Source organism: Mytilus californianus, unplaced genomic scaffold, assembly GCF_021869535.1.
Source record: "Mytilus californianus isolate M0D057914Y unplaced genomic scaffold, xbMytCali1.0.p SCAF_7, whole genome shotgun sequence".
Lineage (NCBI taxonomy): Eukaryota > Metazoa > Mollusca > Bivalvia > Mytilida > Mytilidae > Mytilus > Mytilus californianus.
In genome coordinates, this window is record NW_026262723.1 from 1,476,114 (window position 1) to 1,496,033 (window position 19,920).

At 32.0% G+C, this 19,920-nt stretch overlaps 2 protein-coding genes across 2 annotated transcripts in view; one reads left to right on the forward strand and one right to left on the reverse strand.

Moving 5' to 3' along the window:
• The window catches only part of LOC127709402 (U3 small nucleolar RNA-associated protein 6 homolog), a 225,244-nt gene that overhangs the window by 171,104 nt on the left and 34,220 nt on the right, over positions 1-19,920 (reverse strand). The window contains exons 11-13 of the mRNA XM_052214923.1: positions 4,209-4,293; positions 1,101-1,180; positions 115-180 (exon numbers count right to left, since the gene is read on the reverse strand). Of these exons, the coding sequence (XP_052070883.1) occupies positions 115-180; positions 1,101-1,180; positions 4,209-4,293 (231 nt within the window). The remainder of the gene's footprint in view (positions 1-114; positions 181-1,100; positions 1,181-4,208; positions 4,294-19,920) is intronic.
• LOC127709407 (E3 ubiquitin-protein ligase TRIM36-like) lies at positions 8,858-10,325 on the forward strand. Its single transcript, XM_052214932.1, has one exon. It carries the CDS (start codon positions 9,001-9,003, stop codon positions 10,144-10,146), a length of 1,146 nt encoding a protein of 381 aa, XP_052070892.1. The 5' UTR covers positions 8,858-9,000; the 3' UTR covers positions 10,147-10,325.

The window sequence follows — 19,920 nt, forward strand, 5'->3', positions numbered from 1 at the left end:
GATAGGCTGAATTGTTAATAGGGAAAATTGAGCTTAAATAGAATTATTCAACAAACAGATATGAAATAAAGTTGAATCTACTCTACTAAAACAATGTGTGAAAATGTCTCCTACCTTTAGGTATCACTGTTTCTCTTAATGCCTCTTCATAGACTTCATGAAACTTGGCTTCATTTTCAACTGAAAAATAGCCAAGAAAACCTAACCCATATTGGCAGAAGCTAGCCTTCTCGTTTTCGTGTTATCACAATTTTGTGTTTTTGCCTTTTTTATTTCTCACTGAACTATGTGGATAGGTGGCAAACAAACTTTGACTTCACAAAATGCAGACATTAAAATCTAATTATTCAATTAGTTTTCAAAAAATTTGTTGTGCCTTTCCCCTGTTTTCCATTTTCTCAAATTGTATGATATTCAAGTTGAAATTCTTATTCAAACTTTTTTGTTTGTTTGTCGAGATAGAGAGAGAGAGTGGGTAAATCAACCACATTAAGGGCTTGTAAAATCCACAAATAAAAGATTTTAAAGTTTATTCCTTTTACTGTACACAATCAAAGGGAGATAACAACCACAATTTTGTTTTTCTTTCTGGATTGATTGCATTTAATTAAGTGCTGCTCCTTACTTACTACGTGTAACAGTGCTCTAGCTAAGAATTAAAGGACAAAGGGGCAAAGTGTTAAGATGAAGGACACATTTTCACAGTTTCTGTCTGAAAAGGGACAACTTGATAATGTTTAAACATAAGAAAATAGAAATAATAGAATAAATGTATGTATTTTTGCTGGTTTTATAGTATTTTAGAGTTGAAGCTTTTATAACTGCTCAAATGAGTTTTTGCATTAAAAAGTTTCTTTTTCCTTAAAAATATAACCAAAAATGCATATTGCAGGACTACAAAGACAGAGGGAAGGACAGACAGGGCAGAGGGAAGCACAGAACGAACAGAGGGAATAACAGAAAGGTTTATAGAGCATTAAAGCACATAACGGACAGAGGGAAGAACAGAAAGGGTAGAAAAAATCATAATTTCTCTATTTTGGGCTAGCAAGAAGACTGTGTGTAACTGTTAAGTTCTATTATAATATATCTCCTTATACCTGTGTATGGTGTGGTATACAAACATTGCTTGGCTAGGGCATCCCAGGTCTGTGGTTTTTCTGAATATTCCTTTCTCAGACTGTAACATAATATAAATTAGTTAAAATAAACAATAATTATGTTATTTGCGATGATACACTGTATGTGATTTTCATGCATTACAGCTTTATAAACATTAAGCAGAAAATTGCACTCCAACTGGTGCCTTAAGGACTGACAAAAAATGTGCAGTAATATGTTACATTTCGGCTATGCATCCTCAGAAACTTTAATAGGAAAAGCAGTTGTAAAAGTACTATTCTTTGCTTTCTGTTTCATAAAGTGTATAGAGGTATTCATTGTCATGAAGTATTATATATATATTTTTCCCAGTTAAATCAAAACCAGGAAAGAAATCTGTTTGGAGTTATTTCCCTTACACTTTGCAGACAAAATTCTTTCTTAAATTTTTTATGGTTGTTAGTTGAAAATTAAAAAAAATATCTGCCTGTACTATCTTTAATTAGCTGTCATTAAATTTGCCTACCATGCAAAGGAAAGAGTTGAAATGCTATGGATCAATTGTCATATTGCACTCCACAATATGGCACAAAGGCAAAGCTATAGACAAATTTCTTAAGAGAAATATCTTAAGATAAAATAAAATGCTCCGCTGGGCGCAGCTTGATACGACCGCAGAGGTCGAACCCTGAACAGTTGGGGCAAGTATGGACACAACATTCAAGCTTGATACAGCACTGAATTTGGATTGTGATTAAATATTTGACACAGCATAGGTTTCTGACACGGAATGAATGTGGTCTAAGAACTTAAAATTTTTTAATTTACCTATTCAAACCATATCATTATTATTTGCTTTTATATATAAATCAGAAATAACCAATTTAAAATGGAAAATTTTAAAGAAATAAATGTGGATAGTGTCCACATGTGGACACAGATGATGCCCCCGCTTGCATATCATATAGCTATACAGGGACATAACTGAAGAACGGTAAAAGTGACGCTACCAAAATTTGAACTTGATCTGAGTTTTGTAGTAATAAGCATTGTGTGTAAGCCTCATAACATTTGGTTGAGGCTAACTTAAGTAGAGAACAGAAACTAAAAATTCAGCAATTTTTCTATTTGTAAACACGCATAACTCTAGAACGGTTGTGTATAAGTTTTATAACATTTGGATGAGACAAACTAAAAAATTCAGCAATTTTTATGTTTATAAAGGGACATAACTCAAGAATGGTAAAAGTGTCGCCACCAAATTTAGTACTTAATCTGTATTATGTAGTAATAAGCATTGTGTATAAGTTTCATAACATTTGGTTGAGGCAAACTAAAGTTAGAAAACGGAAACAAAAAATTTGTACTTGATCTTAGTTTTGTGGTAATGAACATTGTGTTTAGGTTTCATAATGTTTGGTTGGGGCAAACTTAAGTTGCAGAATGGAAACTAAAAATTTTGCAATCTTTAGATCTATAAAGGGACATAACTCAATAATGGTTAAAGTGACACTACCCAAATTCAACTTGATCTGTGTTTTATCAGTGAAAGTCAAAATTAAACATTGCATTGTATAAAGCATTGATTGTAGTTGATTCAACTATAATCATGGACAAAGGAAGATAACTCCGATTCTAAAAATTACTAGATATTTAGAAGAAAATAAAAATTTTGTAATTTTTCCATTTATAAAGGGGCATAACTCTAAAACAGTTAAAGTGACACCACCAAAATTCAAACTTGATCTGTGTTTTGTGGTAATTAGCATTGTGTATAAGTTTCATAACATTTAGTTGAGGCAAACTTAAGTTAGAGAACAGAAACTAAAAATTTTGCAATTTTTCCATTTATAAAGGGGCATAACTCTAGAACAGTTAAAGTGACGCCACCAAAATTCAAACGTGATCTGTGTTTTGTGGTAATAAGCATTGTGTATAAGTTTCATAATATTTGGTTGAGGCAAACTCAAGTTAGAGAACAGAAACCAATTTTGGGACGTACGGACAGACAAGGGTAAAACTTAATGCCCCCACCCCTACGGCGGGGGCATAAAAAAAAGAAACCCCCCCCCCCCAAAATTTTTTTAATCCCCTTATGATTCATCACCCCAAAACTCAATCCCAGCCTTCCCTTTGTGGTATGGTACCTTGCAGTATGATTTCAGAGAGATCTATACACTTGAACACAAGTTATTGTCTGGAAACTAGAAAAATGCTTGTTTTTTGGCCCCTTTTTTGCCCCTTATTCCTAAATATTTAGGGCAATTACCCCCAAACTCAAACCCAGCTTTCCCTTTGTGATATGGAACCTTGTAGTACAATTTCATAAAGATCCATACACTTACACACAAGTTATTGTCCTGAAACTAGAAAAATGCTTGTTTTTTGCCCCCTTTTGGCCCCTAATTCCTAAAATTTTGAGGCAATTACCCCCAAAATCAATCCCAGCCTTCCCTTTGTGGTATGGTACCTTGCAGTACAATTTCAGAGAGATCCATACACTTGAACACAAGTTATTGTCTGGAAACTAGAAAAATGCTTATTTTTGGCCCCTTTTTGGCCCTTTATTCCTAAATGTTTTGAGCAATTACCCCCAAACTCAATTCTTGCTTTCCCTTTGTGATATGGAACCTTGTAGTACAATTTCAGAAAGATCCATACACTTACACACAAGTTACTGTCATGAAACTAGAAAAATGCTTGTTTTTTGCCCCTAATTCCTAAAATTTGGAGGCAATTACCCCCAAAACCAATCCCAGCATTCCTGTTGTGATATGGAACCTTTTGGTACAATGTCAGAGAGATCCATACACTAACACACAAGTTATGTCTGGAAGTTACAAAAAATGCTTATTTTTGGCCCCTTTTTGGCCCCTAAATCCTTAACTGTTGGTGCCATAACCTCCAAAATCAATCCCAACCTTCCTTTTGTGGTATTGAACCTTATGGTAAAATTTCATAGAGATCACTTCACTTAAACTAAAGGTAGAGTGCAAAAACCAATGTGTCTAAGGACGACGACGATGCCAACGTCATACCAATATACAAGGTCGTATAAAAATCAAATAAAAAATATTCATTCAGAGGATGTTGATTCTAAAATTTACCTTGAATAAATATCTTCCTGTAGTTTTGTTGTAAAATCAAACAGTTGACATATTGGTAAAAATGACAAAACAAAATCCACATTGTCTGAAAATTAAAGAAAAAGAAATTAGTTATGTTACATTTTTTTTTGTTGAAGAGGTAGTATCAACTGTTTTCACCAAAACATAGGTTAACTATTTTCTCTCAAGATTATAATACGTTTTGAATATAAAATATAAAAGAGAGGTATTTTAGTGTCAATCCTAATATGCATTATGATCTTAATTTTTTTTATCAAGAAGTAATGTGTTTGTTGTCCCTACAAAAACTCCTTTGAAAAGTGGCCCATATTCATATAACCATGTATTAACCAATTAATGTACTAGCATACAAAGTTCTATTGATTATATTTCTCGTTTGACATTTTTCAATATAGGGGCTTTTATAGCTGACTATAGGTTATAGGTATTTCTCATTGTTGAAGGCCGTACACTTGCCAATAATTGCTTACATCCACTTCATTTGAATTCTGGCGGATATTTGTCTCATTGGGGATTATACCAAATCTCTCTATTTTCATATAATATTGGTAACGAAGTTGCAAAAGCCTTATCTGAACATCTCCCCTAATAACTGTACTTAGCAAACATAATTGTACTAACTAGAAGATCCAAGTTTCATATATTCATGAAGGTTTAAATTCACATTATTTTTCTTCTCACCAAAGTCGCGAAAAATAAATCGCTTGCGAAAATTAGTTGGTTTATAGTATGAATTTAAGATTAACTTTTAAAACATGATGAAATGAATGAGATTGTGAGTGTGTTACAGTAGAAGTCATATTCATCATGTGAGCAATGCTGTAATTCAAAGAATAAGATAAGTGTGGAAAATCGGATTAGTAAATTCACAATACACAAATGTTGTCAACTGAGAAGTCAAATAAAAGGGTATACATGTACTGGGACTAACAGTTAACAGTTCTATTCACAATTTGTCTAGTTCATAATCATTTTACAGTAGAAAAATAAACTTGACTTGTCCTCAGTATCATCCAACTTATATTTCACCCTCTCTTGTTAACTTGTTGTTTTAAAATGAACAAAAAGTATGTGTCCATAAGACAGCATCACATTTCTATGTTCAGTGAAGCATGTAATTCAAATCAAAACTATAATTTGGTATACAATTTAAAAAAGCTCACATCTTAGTGGTCATTATGAGGTACTTAGTTTTATGGTAAACTACATTAACCAAAAACTTTGACCTGATAATTGGGACAGAAGGACAGAGGGACGATACACAAATGGATAGGTGCAAAGACCAGAAAACACAATGATCTCTGTTACTGTAGTTGGGACATAAAGATAATGAAAGCTGAAGTGGAATATATGTTTGTGCATACTTTATTTCGCATCACGTTCTTTCAAGACAACTTCACCATGATTTATTTTTCGTGATCTTTTCATTTTTATGATATATTTTATATAATATATAAGGGAAGATCCAAGTTTCATATATTCATGAAGGTTTAAATTCGCATTATTTTTCTTCTCACCAAAGTTGCGAAAATAAATCGCTTGCGAAAATTAGTTGGTTTATAGTAAACACATTGAATGAACTACAAGGAGACAGTATCCTAACATAAACACTAAAATACTAAAAATACATACACTTTAACCAATTGTACATTTGATAAATTCGAAAAGGGTTATAGTGGTAGGAAGGAGATCTCCCCTTATAACTGTCCTTGGTGAATTTAATTTGCAAAATGAATATACTTAATTTACCCTAAAAAAAACACTATTATCTAGGGTCTTTCATGATTGATTTGTTATTAAATGTCAATTTCAACACTCTAAGCTACATGTATATGTGATGGTGGCCTGTTTTTTATTGGTGGAGGAAGCTGAAGTATTTGGAGAGAACCCGAACTATGGGGATAAAATATAAAAATCCTAGATAGTCAATTAAGATCAGAGTTGAATGCATCTGCAAGTGCAGACTAATGATCACTAAAGGTTAACTACTTGTACCACATGGCCATCAAGGCCCTTACTGGGGTTATCAGAAAATATATCTATTCGTCAAAAAAAAATCTGTAATAAAGGGGTCAATAAGAGAATGTTATACACTCCAAACATTCACTGAAAACAAAATTTTGTTTAGACCATGAAATTCAAAATTCAGAAAAAGAGCATAGCAAGTTCCCAATTTTTCAAAATATAATTTTGGCCAAAATTGGCTTTAATGTTTCCTCACCCCACAAATAAGCCCAACTGGATAATAGTTTAAAATTGTAAACAAATAAAATCAGATAACTTTTAGTGCACATTTGTTAATAAATATCTAATCATACTGATATTTAACATGTTTAATATATCATACTTAAATCATATGATGTATAGGGTTAGGGTTAGGGTTAGGGTTAGGTATACAATTTAAAAATAGATGGGATGAACCAGACGTAAGCAACATAATTTTTGGATGTGATCTACCTCTTCCCTAGGTCAAAAAAAATATAGTTTTGTTTCCTGCCTCCCTACATTTTTTAGCCTACTCCTACACATTTCATGAATAATTTTTGGTGACAGTCAAGTAATTTTAAAGTTCAGACATTTTTGAATAAGCAGCAAGTCCATTTACATTGCCTAATATCATCTAGGGAAAATATTTGTTTTCTAAAAATAAAATATTTTACCAACCTATTAATAATATATGCATTCTTTTTTGTCTGGAAACAGGAAAAAATTTGTAAGGGTTCCGCGAAACCCAGTGTCTCGCCTACTTTGCTGTTAGTCACAGGCTCAACAAAAATGGGTAAAAAATTATTGAAAATTTTCCTCTAGATACTATCTTTTGATTGTAAGAAGTTCTGTTCAAGTTTGGTAAAAATCAAAGAAGGTTTATGAATCTAATAAATGTTTTAAAAACTTTAACTGCAGACTGTACGTAATGTTAATTGGAATAAAACTAAGTCCATTTATATGATATATACGGAAAAGCAGGAAATACATTTTTACAAAATTTCTTTCTAGATACTAGTTTTTGATCATAAACAAGCTTCTGTCCAAGTGTGGTACAAATCCAGGATAGTTTAAGAAAGTTATTAAAATTTGAAAAACTTTAACCACATAGTGAATGTAATGTTAACTGGCAGAAAAACTTAAAGTCCATTTATAAGTAAAAAAACGGAAAACAGGATTTTTTTTTTTACAAAATTTACTTCTGGAGACTATCTTATTATTATAAACAAGCTTCTGTCCAAGTTTGGTACAAATCCAGGATAGTTTAAGAAAGTTATTAAAATTTCAAAAACTTTAACCACAGAGTGAATATTTGTGGACGCGGCCAACAACCCCGACGGAATGTAGGATCACTATGTCTAGCTTTTGCGACAAAAGTTGCAGGCTTGACAAAAAGGGTATACATATTTTTGTGGCCTATCAGACAAAATAGTGAAGATTTAAAACTATACTGTCTTGTCAGGTTAAAATGAAGTAATTGCTTACATAGGCGACATTGGTAGCCTATATTGGTTCTGCATTTTCACTATAAAAAATCTGTTGAAAAAACTGTCAAATAATGAATTTTCAACACCTTTGGGTGTGAATACAACTTCTAAACTGGCATATGGTGCCACATCTTTTTTGATAGAAAAATGGCATTTTTTAAGGGTACTCTATGGTTCTGGAATTTTCGAAATAGTATGAATGAAAAACACCCCTTGCTTAATTTTGCACAGAAAATTTTGCTCATTACAAATAGTTTCCTCCATATTCCTCACTATTTCTATACCAAAAGCCAACATTCATTTCTCACTATTTCAATTTGCTTTTCTAATTAACAGGGCAGCAGATAATAAATTAACTTCTACCTATTATCTTGGATGTAAAAACTGGGTGGCGCCAGTCATGTTTAATTACTTCCTTTTAACATTCATAGGAAATGCTTTGTAGTCAATTAAACAGCAGGCATCAATATTATATTCCCCAAAAAAACCTCCAAAACTAAGGACCCTCTGAATTATCTGTCTATATCAAGAGTGCTTATAAAAACGAGTAAACAAGTGAAACTGCAAGCTACTGCTCAATGATGATACCCCCTCCCAAATATGGATAATTTTAATAGTGTAAAAATATGTAAGTGTTCGGTAAACAGGAAGTTGTTGAGTGATGAATCTGAAAACGCGTCACACAGTATAGCTGACATATATAAACCCTGAAACCAAATTTCAGAAATCCTTATGATGTAGTTCCTGAGAAAGATGCGACAAAAAATATTCATGGGACAGATGGACGGACGGATTGACAGACAGAGGTAAAACAGTATACCCCCACTTTTTTAAAAATTCACAATTAAGCAAACCTAGACCGTTAAAATCTCAAATGAGTTGATCATTTTAAAGAAACAGTTGTAGTTTCTACTGTACAAAGGACATGTAATGATGTGTCCTTCATGTTATCTCTTTGTTTAACTTCATCTTTTTATCTACTGTTAATAGTCCATTATTTTATCCAATATTATCAAGTACATTCACCTCCAGATATCAATTAGCAAAGAGGTGCAAATTTAACCTTCTATATTCAAAATGTGAAATGAATACATATATATATATGTATCAGTGAAAAGCGATTTTTTTAAATTGATATTTGTGTCGTCAAAACATTAAAATAACGGATCACTGAAATTGATCTGTTATGAAATATTCATACATTTACAAATGCTGGGACCCAGGATGTAGTTACAAAGTGGTAAATAATATTCCTAATTGCAGAAGCTCATCCAGTTAAGACCCCAAAGTTATTAAGAATGGCTCAAAACATCATCCTATGCCAATTCTGTGAAATTTCTTTCGAAATTACGTGGAAATGTTTTAACTGTGACCTTGTCCCATGTAGCAGATGTACAAAAAACCATTCAAAATTTGGTGGATCTGAGGACCATTGTATTATTGACTTAAACAAGATTGGAAGTCCAGAAAATGTTGAAATAATTCGAAAGTTTAATCTTAGAAACATACGATGCACAACTCACAAGGAGGAAAGATGTCCTCTTTTCTGCAAGGATTGTAATAAACCTGTTTGTTCTTTTTGTGTCATTGAATCTGAACATAGAGGTCATAACATTGACAAACTTATCACTGTGTACAACAATCAACTATCTGATCTGAAAGACATCAAAGAAAGGATAGAAAAAAATTACTCTGATCTCAAAATAAGTGTAAAGGAAAGTACTTCAACAAGTGACAATTACAATGAAATAAAAGAAAAAATCATCCAAAGGGAAAAAGAAATAAAAGAAAAAGTTTCTGAACAAGCTGCATTTCTCATTAATGAACTTGATAAACTTATTGTACCAAGTAAAGATGCCTTCATGGAAGAGAAACAGAGGATTCAAGAAAGGGAAAGTAAGGTAAAAGATACAAACAAATTAATTGATGAAGCATTACAATCCCATCAAGCAACTTATGTACTCGAGACTATTCGCAAAGTGGATAAACATTTACAGCTAAACGTGAATGCAGATAATATACCACTACATCAAAAATTCATGTTTACAGTTCCAGATTCTCTTAGTATCAATTTTGGATCAGTGAAAGAATGTCCAATGTTCAGGATCATCAACACATATGAAACAAATGTGCCTTGTATTGAAAAACTCAAGAGTTTAAAAAATGGAACTTTAGTCTTTTTTTATGAAAAAGGTAGGAACGAATTCATAGAATACTGTGATATTCAAGGTGACCAATGTATATTCAAATATAAAACCTGTATCGTATCATTTATTGGGAAAGGAAAAGGGAAAGTCCATAATATGACTGTTACTGAAGATGACATAATATTGGTCACTTCTGATTGGGGGAGTAACTCTAATAAAATACTATGTATGAATGCATATGAAAACAATTTAAAAACTTCGAATTTTGCAGCAATTCTACAAACAAATACAATCTAAACAATGGAATACATTCATTTAACCACACAATTTTAATTGCATTTCAAGGGTACCGGTATAGTTGTGGTTATTTAATTGATAAACTAGCCAAGGGTGTCATGATCCTTGATAAAAAAGGATATTGTTAAGAAACACTATGGATCACAGAGAATGATTCGGATTGTCAGAAAATTAGAAGTATAGACTAACAACAAATACCAATGGGGACATAATTATCTGTGACCAGCATAGCCTTTCTGGTGTAACACCACTAATTCGGCCCGGCCAGAAAGCACATACCAGAAAGTAGTACATATTAAACACAAAATAGTTCCTACACATGAGTGTAACTTTCAAAATATGTAGAATATTTAGGTATTGTTGGTATCAAATGAAAGCTGAATGACTGGTGATCATTGTAGAACACTTTTTGACTTATAATTTTGAATATTAAAAAAACTGCACCAAATTTATAAAGAGGGTACTTTTTGCCTGTATGTCAGATCTGAAGTACCTGTTTTGGTACATCCGAAGTTCCGGGAACCAGTTCTTTCTTATATGCCATTAAAGGTATGTTGATTTTTCCAGTACAAGACACCATAAAGTGTTGCTTTGACATGCAATGAGTGTCACTTTATTTGAACTTGAAACAAAAGAGCTGTGTCTGCTTGAAATTGAGGAATTTAACATAGAAAGCAATGGGGCCATGAATTAGTGGTGTACTTCCTTCTGTATTTGATTCCATGTTCAAATTCAAATGGACTTATCAAAATCTTATGAGCCCTAATGGCATAGTCACAACACCTAATGGACAGATTGCTGTAACTGACAGAAACTCAATACATTTATTCTCTATGGAAGGGAAACACCTCAACAGTATTGGTGAAAAGGAAGGTATCTATCATCCTACCTGTTTACATATTAACAAGAGTGGTCAACTGCTCGTTGCATGTGAAGGATCAACAAAAATTGAAGATTCAAAAATTCATGTGGTTGAGATAATTGATCATCTATGTTTTAGAAAAGTTGATACTGAAAAGTGATCATTGTTCTTAAAAATCAAATAAACATTATGACATTAAAAAAAATTAAAAGAATTGTCTGTAGAAGAGATATTTAATAAACATTTTTACAATTGAAATTTTTCTACTATCATATTCAAGTCACAACACTAATAATAAACCAGAATGCATATTCATACTCATAATTCAAAGTATGGCATGACCAACCTGAAACCAGGGTTTTATTCCACAAAAAATGTTTTGGGGGTTTTCTAACATTTGTCTGCCCTTATAACCAAATTATATAAATATTAACTGGGTTTCATGCAAGTCGCAATTGACTTTGTGAGTTTGACTGTAAGTTAACAAAACAAAAATTGTACCCTGTTTTTAAAAAATTGCATAGTACCCAACCATACAGATTTTCTGGTTCAAGGTTTAAGAGATGTTCATTAATGTTAAGATTTTAAGTTAAGTGTTGATTGTGAATCTGAACCATATATCATGGGTATTTTTTGGTATAGCATTTTTTTTTATGTAGCATGTACCTGCACCTTAACAATGAAGATGAAGATGAATTGGCAATTAACTTCCATCGAAAATATGACATGCATATCAAGACAAAAACATGCTAATGTGATATGAAGATTAAAGAGAGAGGTGGTAGATACAGATAAACTCATCATAGATACCAGGCTTAAAATTTTGCACAGAAGATGCACTTTTTGTCATCAGTGACACTCGAATCCAAAACTTAATAAAGGTAATAAAAAGTAAGAAGTTGAAGAGGGACATTCAAACTCATAAGTCTAAAACAAACTGACAACACCATGATCAAAAATAATCAAAGTGCTGGATAGCACCTGTGGAAAGTTTGCAACAGTAGATGTGTATTATTCCAAATAGGTTGTAGATGTGTATTATTTCAAATATGTATTTAATTACAACTTTGATGTTTTTTTACTAAATCATTGTCTTAACAGCAATTATCAAAAATCTGTTGTTTGTCATGCAAAATTTTGATATTTTCTATTGCAACCTTAAACTGTAGGTTTAAAATAATCCAGTATACAGAAAGCTCTGTTAATTTCTTTATGTGCCCATTCCATGTCAAGGGCCTGTGATTTTAGTATTTTTTATTGATTCAGGTCCTTCATATTTGTTTTTGGTAAATTGTATTGTTACTAATATGACCAGACAATTTGTACTGTGACGTGTGAAATTAGTTTTAAACAACATTTTCTTAATTCAAATGTTTAATTCTATGTTTATATTTTGCAAATATTTCATTTCCTATTTTATTATTTGGGACTTTGTCTTAAATTTAGAGATAAGTTTTTTTACATAGATTTAATGTCATAATCGTGGACAAATGACTGAATTTCATTTAGTCTATTCATTTAATTATTTATTCTCTGTGACAGTTTGGACAATAATTTACACATACGTGTCGGACACTAATTACTCTTTTAATCTATTGTTATTTCTATTTGGCATCTGTGTTGTTCACCTGGATCTATGTGCATTTTCAACAATGGCAAGTCTTCAACATTAAAGTCTAAAATATAACTCATGACTGATATCTCTTTTTTGTCTATTTTGCATTGCTGATAATTTTTTCAGTTTATCTATCTTTTATAGTTTTTGTATTGTAAAAATCATCTTAAAGAACCAAAACTCATACAGGGAGTCCACTGAAATTTCAGCCTTGTTGATATATTTGCAGATGTTCAGGCCTCTACAATAACCTTTTTTTCAACTTGTCCAATAGGACAAGTACATACTAAAATTTACTTGTCCGAATGGAATTGTAACTTGTCCGAAAAAAAAACCCTTTATATTATCCTTTTTTGCATTTTAGATTGATTGAATGAACAAAATAGTTAAAACAATAGAACAGAACTTGATTTATATCTCTTGATATCCTTTTAAAAAATATGAGTTGAAAAAAACTGAATCTGTCAACATGTCTAGTCACAGGACTTAGGTTCTAGTTTTCATCAATGCCAAAGTCTCATCAGACTCTGCACATGAGGCACAGTCTGGTAGGCCTGTTAGTCTACACTCATTTGGTTTGTATCCTGGTCTTTTATGTTGATAAAATATTGATTATTATGATTAATGCCTTACTACAATCAGCTTTGTTTTTAATATATTAAAATGTTTATTCAAACACAATCAAATATTGTTTTGTCTAAATATGATCAAATATGATTTTATGAATTTTATGGTCAATAATTTCTTCATTTTTATTTTAAAAATATTTTTGTTAAATAAAATTTATCATATATTTATTATAAAGCAACAGAATAACATATTAGGGAAAAAGGTACTGGATTGTCTCTGGATTGTAAGACTGGTTCCCAGAATAGTATGCATTTTATCTGTTATAAAGTATCTGACAAAGAACCAGTTTTAAATAAACGATCGCCAGTAAACAATTGCCAGTAAACGTGTCAAATTAATATCTATCTTCATCTTCTTTCCTTGTTTTTTGTTTATTACTTTGATCATTAAAGTCGGATTTAATTTATTTTCTACAGAATGATTTAACTTGTCCCGTTAGACAAGCTTGATATGGCTTTTACTTGTCCGACCTTTTTTTCCTCTGGTACCAGACAATCGGACAAGCGTTATTGTCGATCCCTGATGTTGTATTGCTGTTTCCAATTTTTCCTTATCTATCATTAAAGGGCAACAACTCCTATAAGGAGTCTAGCTACCAATAATTTCAGTATGATGACAATTTTGTAGATCTTGTCATGCTGGTCATTTTTGTAATTTAAAGTTTCTTTTTATTATAGTTTTCAAAATTAGACAGAACACAAAAAATTAAACAAGAGTGCACACACTGAAATGTCTCACCTTTTTTACTAATCATTGATATTATGTTGATAGTTCTAAACATAAAGCTTTACTACAACTATCACATAAACTTAACATGATCCAAGAAAATGAGGTCAGGGTCATATAAACCAAACAAGAAATACATGTACTTTCAATACACTAAATATAGTTGACCTATTGCTTATAGTTTCTAAGATACAGACTTAACCAAGAAAACTAAACATTGACTAATGAACCATGAAAATGAGGTCAAGCTCAGATGAACCATGCCAGGCAGACATGTACAGCTTGCAATCCTGCCATACAACAAATATAGTAGACCTATTGCATACAGTATAATAAAAACAGACCAAAACACAAAAACTTAACACAGCTATAAAACGTGAAAATGAGGTCAAGGTCAAATAAAACCAGCCAGACTGACATGTACATCATAAAATATTTCCATACACCAAATATAGTTGACCTATTGCATATAGTATTAGAAAAAAAGACCAAAACTCAAAAATTTAACATTGACCACTGAACCATGAAAATAAGGTCAAGGTCAGATGACACCTGCCAGTGTGACATGTACACCTAACAGTCCTTCCATACACCGAATATGCTAGACCTATTGCTTCTAGTATCTGAGATATGGACTTCACCACCAAAACTTTACCTTGTTCACTGATCCATGAAATGAGGTCGAGGTCAAGTGAAAACTGTCTGACGGGCATGAGGACCTTGCAAGGTATGCACATACCAAATATAGTTATCCTATTACTCATTATAAGACAGAAATTAACATTTCAAAAAGTCTTAACTTTTTTTTCAAGTAGTCACTGAACCATGAAAATGAGGTCATGGACAATGGACATGTGACAGACGGAAACTTAGTAACATAAGGCATCTATATACAAAGTATGAAGCATCCAGGTCTTCCTCTTTCTAAAATACAAAGCTTTTAAGAAGTTAGCTAATGCTGCCGCAACCGTAGCCACTGCTGGATCACTATCCCTATGTCGAACTTTCTGTGACAAAGACAAAAGTCGCAGGCTCGACAAAAATAATTGTCAACTTTGCTATCTCTGTATATCAGAAAATGCCACTACATCAAACCATAGTCATGTTAGTGAAGATATATCACTTTAAAATGTGTCAAACATTGTCATTTAAGCTAGCAGAGGGGTTCAATTTATTGTTTACAATTTTTATATCTATAACTGATTAATAGAAATACAGTTCTATATACATTACTAGCCAACAGATTTTGTCCTTTTTTCAAAGGTGAATATAAAATTAGAAGATGTGGTATTATTGCCAATGAGACAACTCTCATTAGAGACCAAATGATGTAAAAGTTAACAACTATAGGTCACATACCACCTTCAATAATGAGCAAAACCCATACCGCATAGTAAGCTAAAAAAAAAGCCCAAAATGACAAATGTGAAACAATTCAAACAAGAAAAATAATATTATAATTAATGTACAAAAACAATAAACGAAAAACAAATAGAATCCAGCCTCGTATTAGAAAAATGGCAAGAATACTAAAAATTGTGAATTACAGCCACTAACTCCTATAAGGGGTCAAAAATATTTACGTCATACTTTCATTTTAGTAGATCTTACGGATTTACTCGCTGTTTACTATTTATCCTTTATAGGTTTTAAGCAAAAATACTAAAATTGGTCAGATATCACATTTAAGGGAGATAACTCTTATTAGGAGTGATAATTTAGATACAAATGGGAAAGTAAGTAGCTATAATCAAAACACCTTATATGTGCAGTGATCGGGAAGGACGTGCGCCTTGCGCCAATTGCGCTTATCGACCAGAAATGGCGCATAGAGTGACAAATGTAAGCGCCCGCATGACGCATGATATTTTTCACTTCGTTTTGAAACGTTGAGATATCGTCAAATGGATTTCCGATCGTATTACGTGCCGCCATGTGTGAGTACACAACTGTGTAGTGTTTACTCCAATGATAGGAGCATATATTTTTGGGACGTCTCGGGTGTTTTCCTATGGTAATAATAGCAACATGCGGTATGACTGATTACCCAAAAAACGTAATTAACCATCATTCATGATATAATTTTTTATAAACAACTTTAAATTTGTGAAAATTGGCTAGTACAGGCGATAATTCTTCTCTAATTATAATCTTTTAAGTAAGCTTGCTATTATTTCGATTGAAAAATCCAAAAGCCTTTTTATGAATAGCATAGTATTTGTCTCCATAAAAGGGGCTTAACTGTCCTTGTCAATTTTTTTGGTCATTGGCTCGTTTTGACATTTTGTAAACATGCCTTCAGCGAATTGTTGTTGTGTCTTATCAATTAACGTTGCTCTCTATTGTTATTCTTGTCATCGTGATGAAGTAATAATAATACAAGTGCAGAGGAAATGCCAGAAACGTCCTCTAATACGGAACGTCTGGAATAAGTATGGTATCGACGAAGACCCAAATTTAATGAAAAAAAAACATGAACATGAACAAGGGAACAGTACAAGTTTTAACATTGTAAATAAAGGTTATCGTAAATATTGCCCGGTTTGGAAGAAGTTATTGTATATTCATTGAAATTGAAATTAAAAAATCACAGGAACAATACCCATGATATTAATTAGAATCATACTTGTAAGTACAGTGAAATATACACTTTTTTATTGATTTTTTTTATTGTAAACGAATGGCCCACTCATTTGACAACATGGCCCATTAATTCTAAAAATGGCTCATTGAATTTATTTTTGGGGGGCCCTGGGCCCATAGAGAAAAAATCCTTCCAGATCACTGTATGTGAAGTTTGAATTGGTTCAGTAATTTGTAAGAAGAGTTTCAAAATAATCTATGACAGATTACAGATAAAATATGGACAATAACAAAAGTCAAGTTATTGGTCATCACATTTTTGTCCTGATAAACCAAAAGCTAATACCCCATTAAAATATTTTTTTGTTTAATAGAGAAAGTAGTCATTTGTACATTTATGGCTAAACTGATATTGAAGGAACTTCATGTTATGAGTGACAAAATGGTGCATTAGCAAAACTTCCCTATTTAATGTGCCAATAAAAGATTAACTAAAAAAAATCTATTGTGGTATAAAACAAAAATGTTTCCTTGTTGTTCAGTACAAAATAGTTTTAAACTCTTATTATTTTGTTTGACCTTTTTAAAAGATTTGCAAAAAAAATTATAGTATCAATGTCTTAATTAGCTAGTATCAAGGTTATTTAAATGCTTCCTCAACACCATAACATCAATTTGTTAAAAACATTAAGTGACAAATTGTCAGTTTACATATTCATTGTTACAGTTTGATAAGACATGTTAGAAGGAGTATTCAATTAGTAGCAGGGTAGTTTTTATGCTTGTGAATAAATTTTCATAAGAAATAAAGAAATTTGAAATGTGGGAATACAAAATTGACAAAACTTATTAATAATTTAATACTAAGCATCCATTGCTTCTTATTATTAGTATTTGGGTGAAGAATATAAAACCTGGAACGTAGAAAATCAGATATGGTTCAAAACTTTATCCTATGTTAACTTCGTGAATAAAATGCTTCGCAGAGCGCAGCCTGATACGACCGCAGAGGTCGAACCCTGAACAGTTTGGGCAAATTTGGACACAATATTCAAGCTTGATACTGAATTTGGATTGTGATCAAATTTTTGACATAATATAGGTTTCTGACACAAAATAAATGTGGTCAAAGATCTTAAAAATCTATTGCGCAATACTGTGCAATTGAAGATTTCTTCTTGAAACTTTTCAAAAACTCGAAATTTGAAAAATTTTGAAAAAAAAATATGAATCCCTTAAAAAAATTGGGAAAAAAAATCCCCCCCCACCAACTTTTTGAAACCCCCCTTGGAGCAATAAACCTAAAACTCAATCCCAGCCTTTCTTTTGTAGTATGGAACATTGTAGTACAATTTCAGAGAGATCCATACACTTAAACACAAGTTATTGTCTGGAAACTAGAAAAATGCTTGTTTTTGGCCCTTTTTTGGCCCCTAATTTCTACATGTTTAAGGCAATTAACCCCAAACTCAATCACAGCCTTCCCTTTGTTATTTGAAACCTTGTGGTACAATGTCAGAGAGATCCATACACTTACACACAAGTTATTGTCTGGAAACTAGAAAAATGCTTGTTTTTGGCCCTTAATTCCTAAACTGTTGGCCCCATAACCCCTAAAATGAATCCCAACCTACGAGAAAAATGCTTGTTTTGGGCCCCTAATTCCTAAACGGTTGGGACCATCATCCCCAAAATCAATCCCAACCTTCCTTTTGTGGTATTGAACCTTCTTAAAAAATTTCATAGAGATCCATTCACTTAAACTAAAGTTATTGTCCGGAAACCAATGTGTCTTCGGACGACGATGACGACATCATACCATTATACGATCCCAAAAAATTGTTTGCGGTCGTATAAAAATCAAAAGTAAGCAAATGGAAAAGCTTTCATTGTGACCTTGTGTTCTGCCCAAAATGTTATAAAAGACATTCAAAATTTGGTGGATCAGAGGAGCATTGTGTTAATTATTGACCTGAACCAGGTTGGAACTCTAGAAAATGTGAACATCATTCGAAAGTTTAACCTAAAGAACATTCAATGTGCAACTCATGAGAAAGAAAAGTGTTCTCTTTTTTGTAAGGATTGTAAAAATCCAATTTAGTTAGCACAGTGTACAGTAATCAGTTATCTAAATTCAAAGACCTTAAAGAAAGAATAGAACAGAATTTACCTGGCCTCAGTGAAAGTGTGATAGAAAGTAAAGCAACAATTGATAATTATAATGAAATCCTCTAACGTGAAAAAGAAATGAAAGAAAGAGTTTCTAAAGAAGCTGCAAATTGTATTGAAGAACTTGATAAACTTGTTATACCAAGTAAAGATGCCTTCATAAAAGAGAAACAGAAGATTCAACTTAGAGAAAGTAAGTTGAAGGAAATGTACAATCTCATCAAGCAACATGTGTCCTTGATGGGAAAAGTGTCAACATATTTGATTCAAACTGTAAGATTTGAACTTATCAGAATCCTCACACACTCATCAACATATATAACACCTGAAGGATTAATTGTTGTAACTGATGATGACTGGTGCATGTATTATCAATGGATGGAGATTTCCTCACCAGTATTGGCAAACAGGAGGGTATAAATAATCCTACTTGTGTACATATTAACAGCAGTGGACAGCTGTTGATTGGGTGTGAAGAAGAAAATGACTGTGCAAAAATCCAAGTGATAAAGATTCATCTCTAGTCTACTTTATATATAAACATATAAATTCATGTTAAAAAGTAAATGCTTAAAAAAAAATCTTGTTGATCTAAAATTTAATATCAACATTTTGTCTTTAAACTACATAAAAATAACAATGGATGTTGATCATATATTGAATAAAAATTCAAATATTACAATCATATTTATTATTATTATCTTGAAGTAGCATTGCCCTACTTTGATGACTTAGTTTTAATAGTATATATATGCATGCATAATGGTTCAATAATTTCCTTAAAATTATAATTACCAGAAACTCGTTTTATATTAACACTTTTGATCGCATAAGATGGACGTTAAACTGAGGAAATTAATCAATAATCTTTGATGGACATACTTATGGCAATAAAAATGGATATTGTTTTAGTTGTGACATTCTCCTATGTGAAAAATGTCTTTTAAATCATTCAAAATTTGGCAGATCAGAAGAACATTGTATTCTTGACTTAAAACAGGTTGGAATTCCTGAAAATGTAGAAATCATAAGAAAGTCCAACCTAAGAAACATTCCATGTGCTAGTCATGAAAAGGAAAAGTGTTCTATTTTCTGTAAGGATTGTAAATATCCAATTTTTTTCTTTTTGTGTCCTTGAACCTGAACACAAATGTCATAACCTTGACGAACTTAGCCCCGTGTACAATAA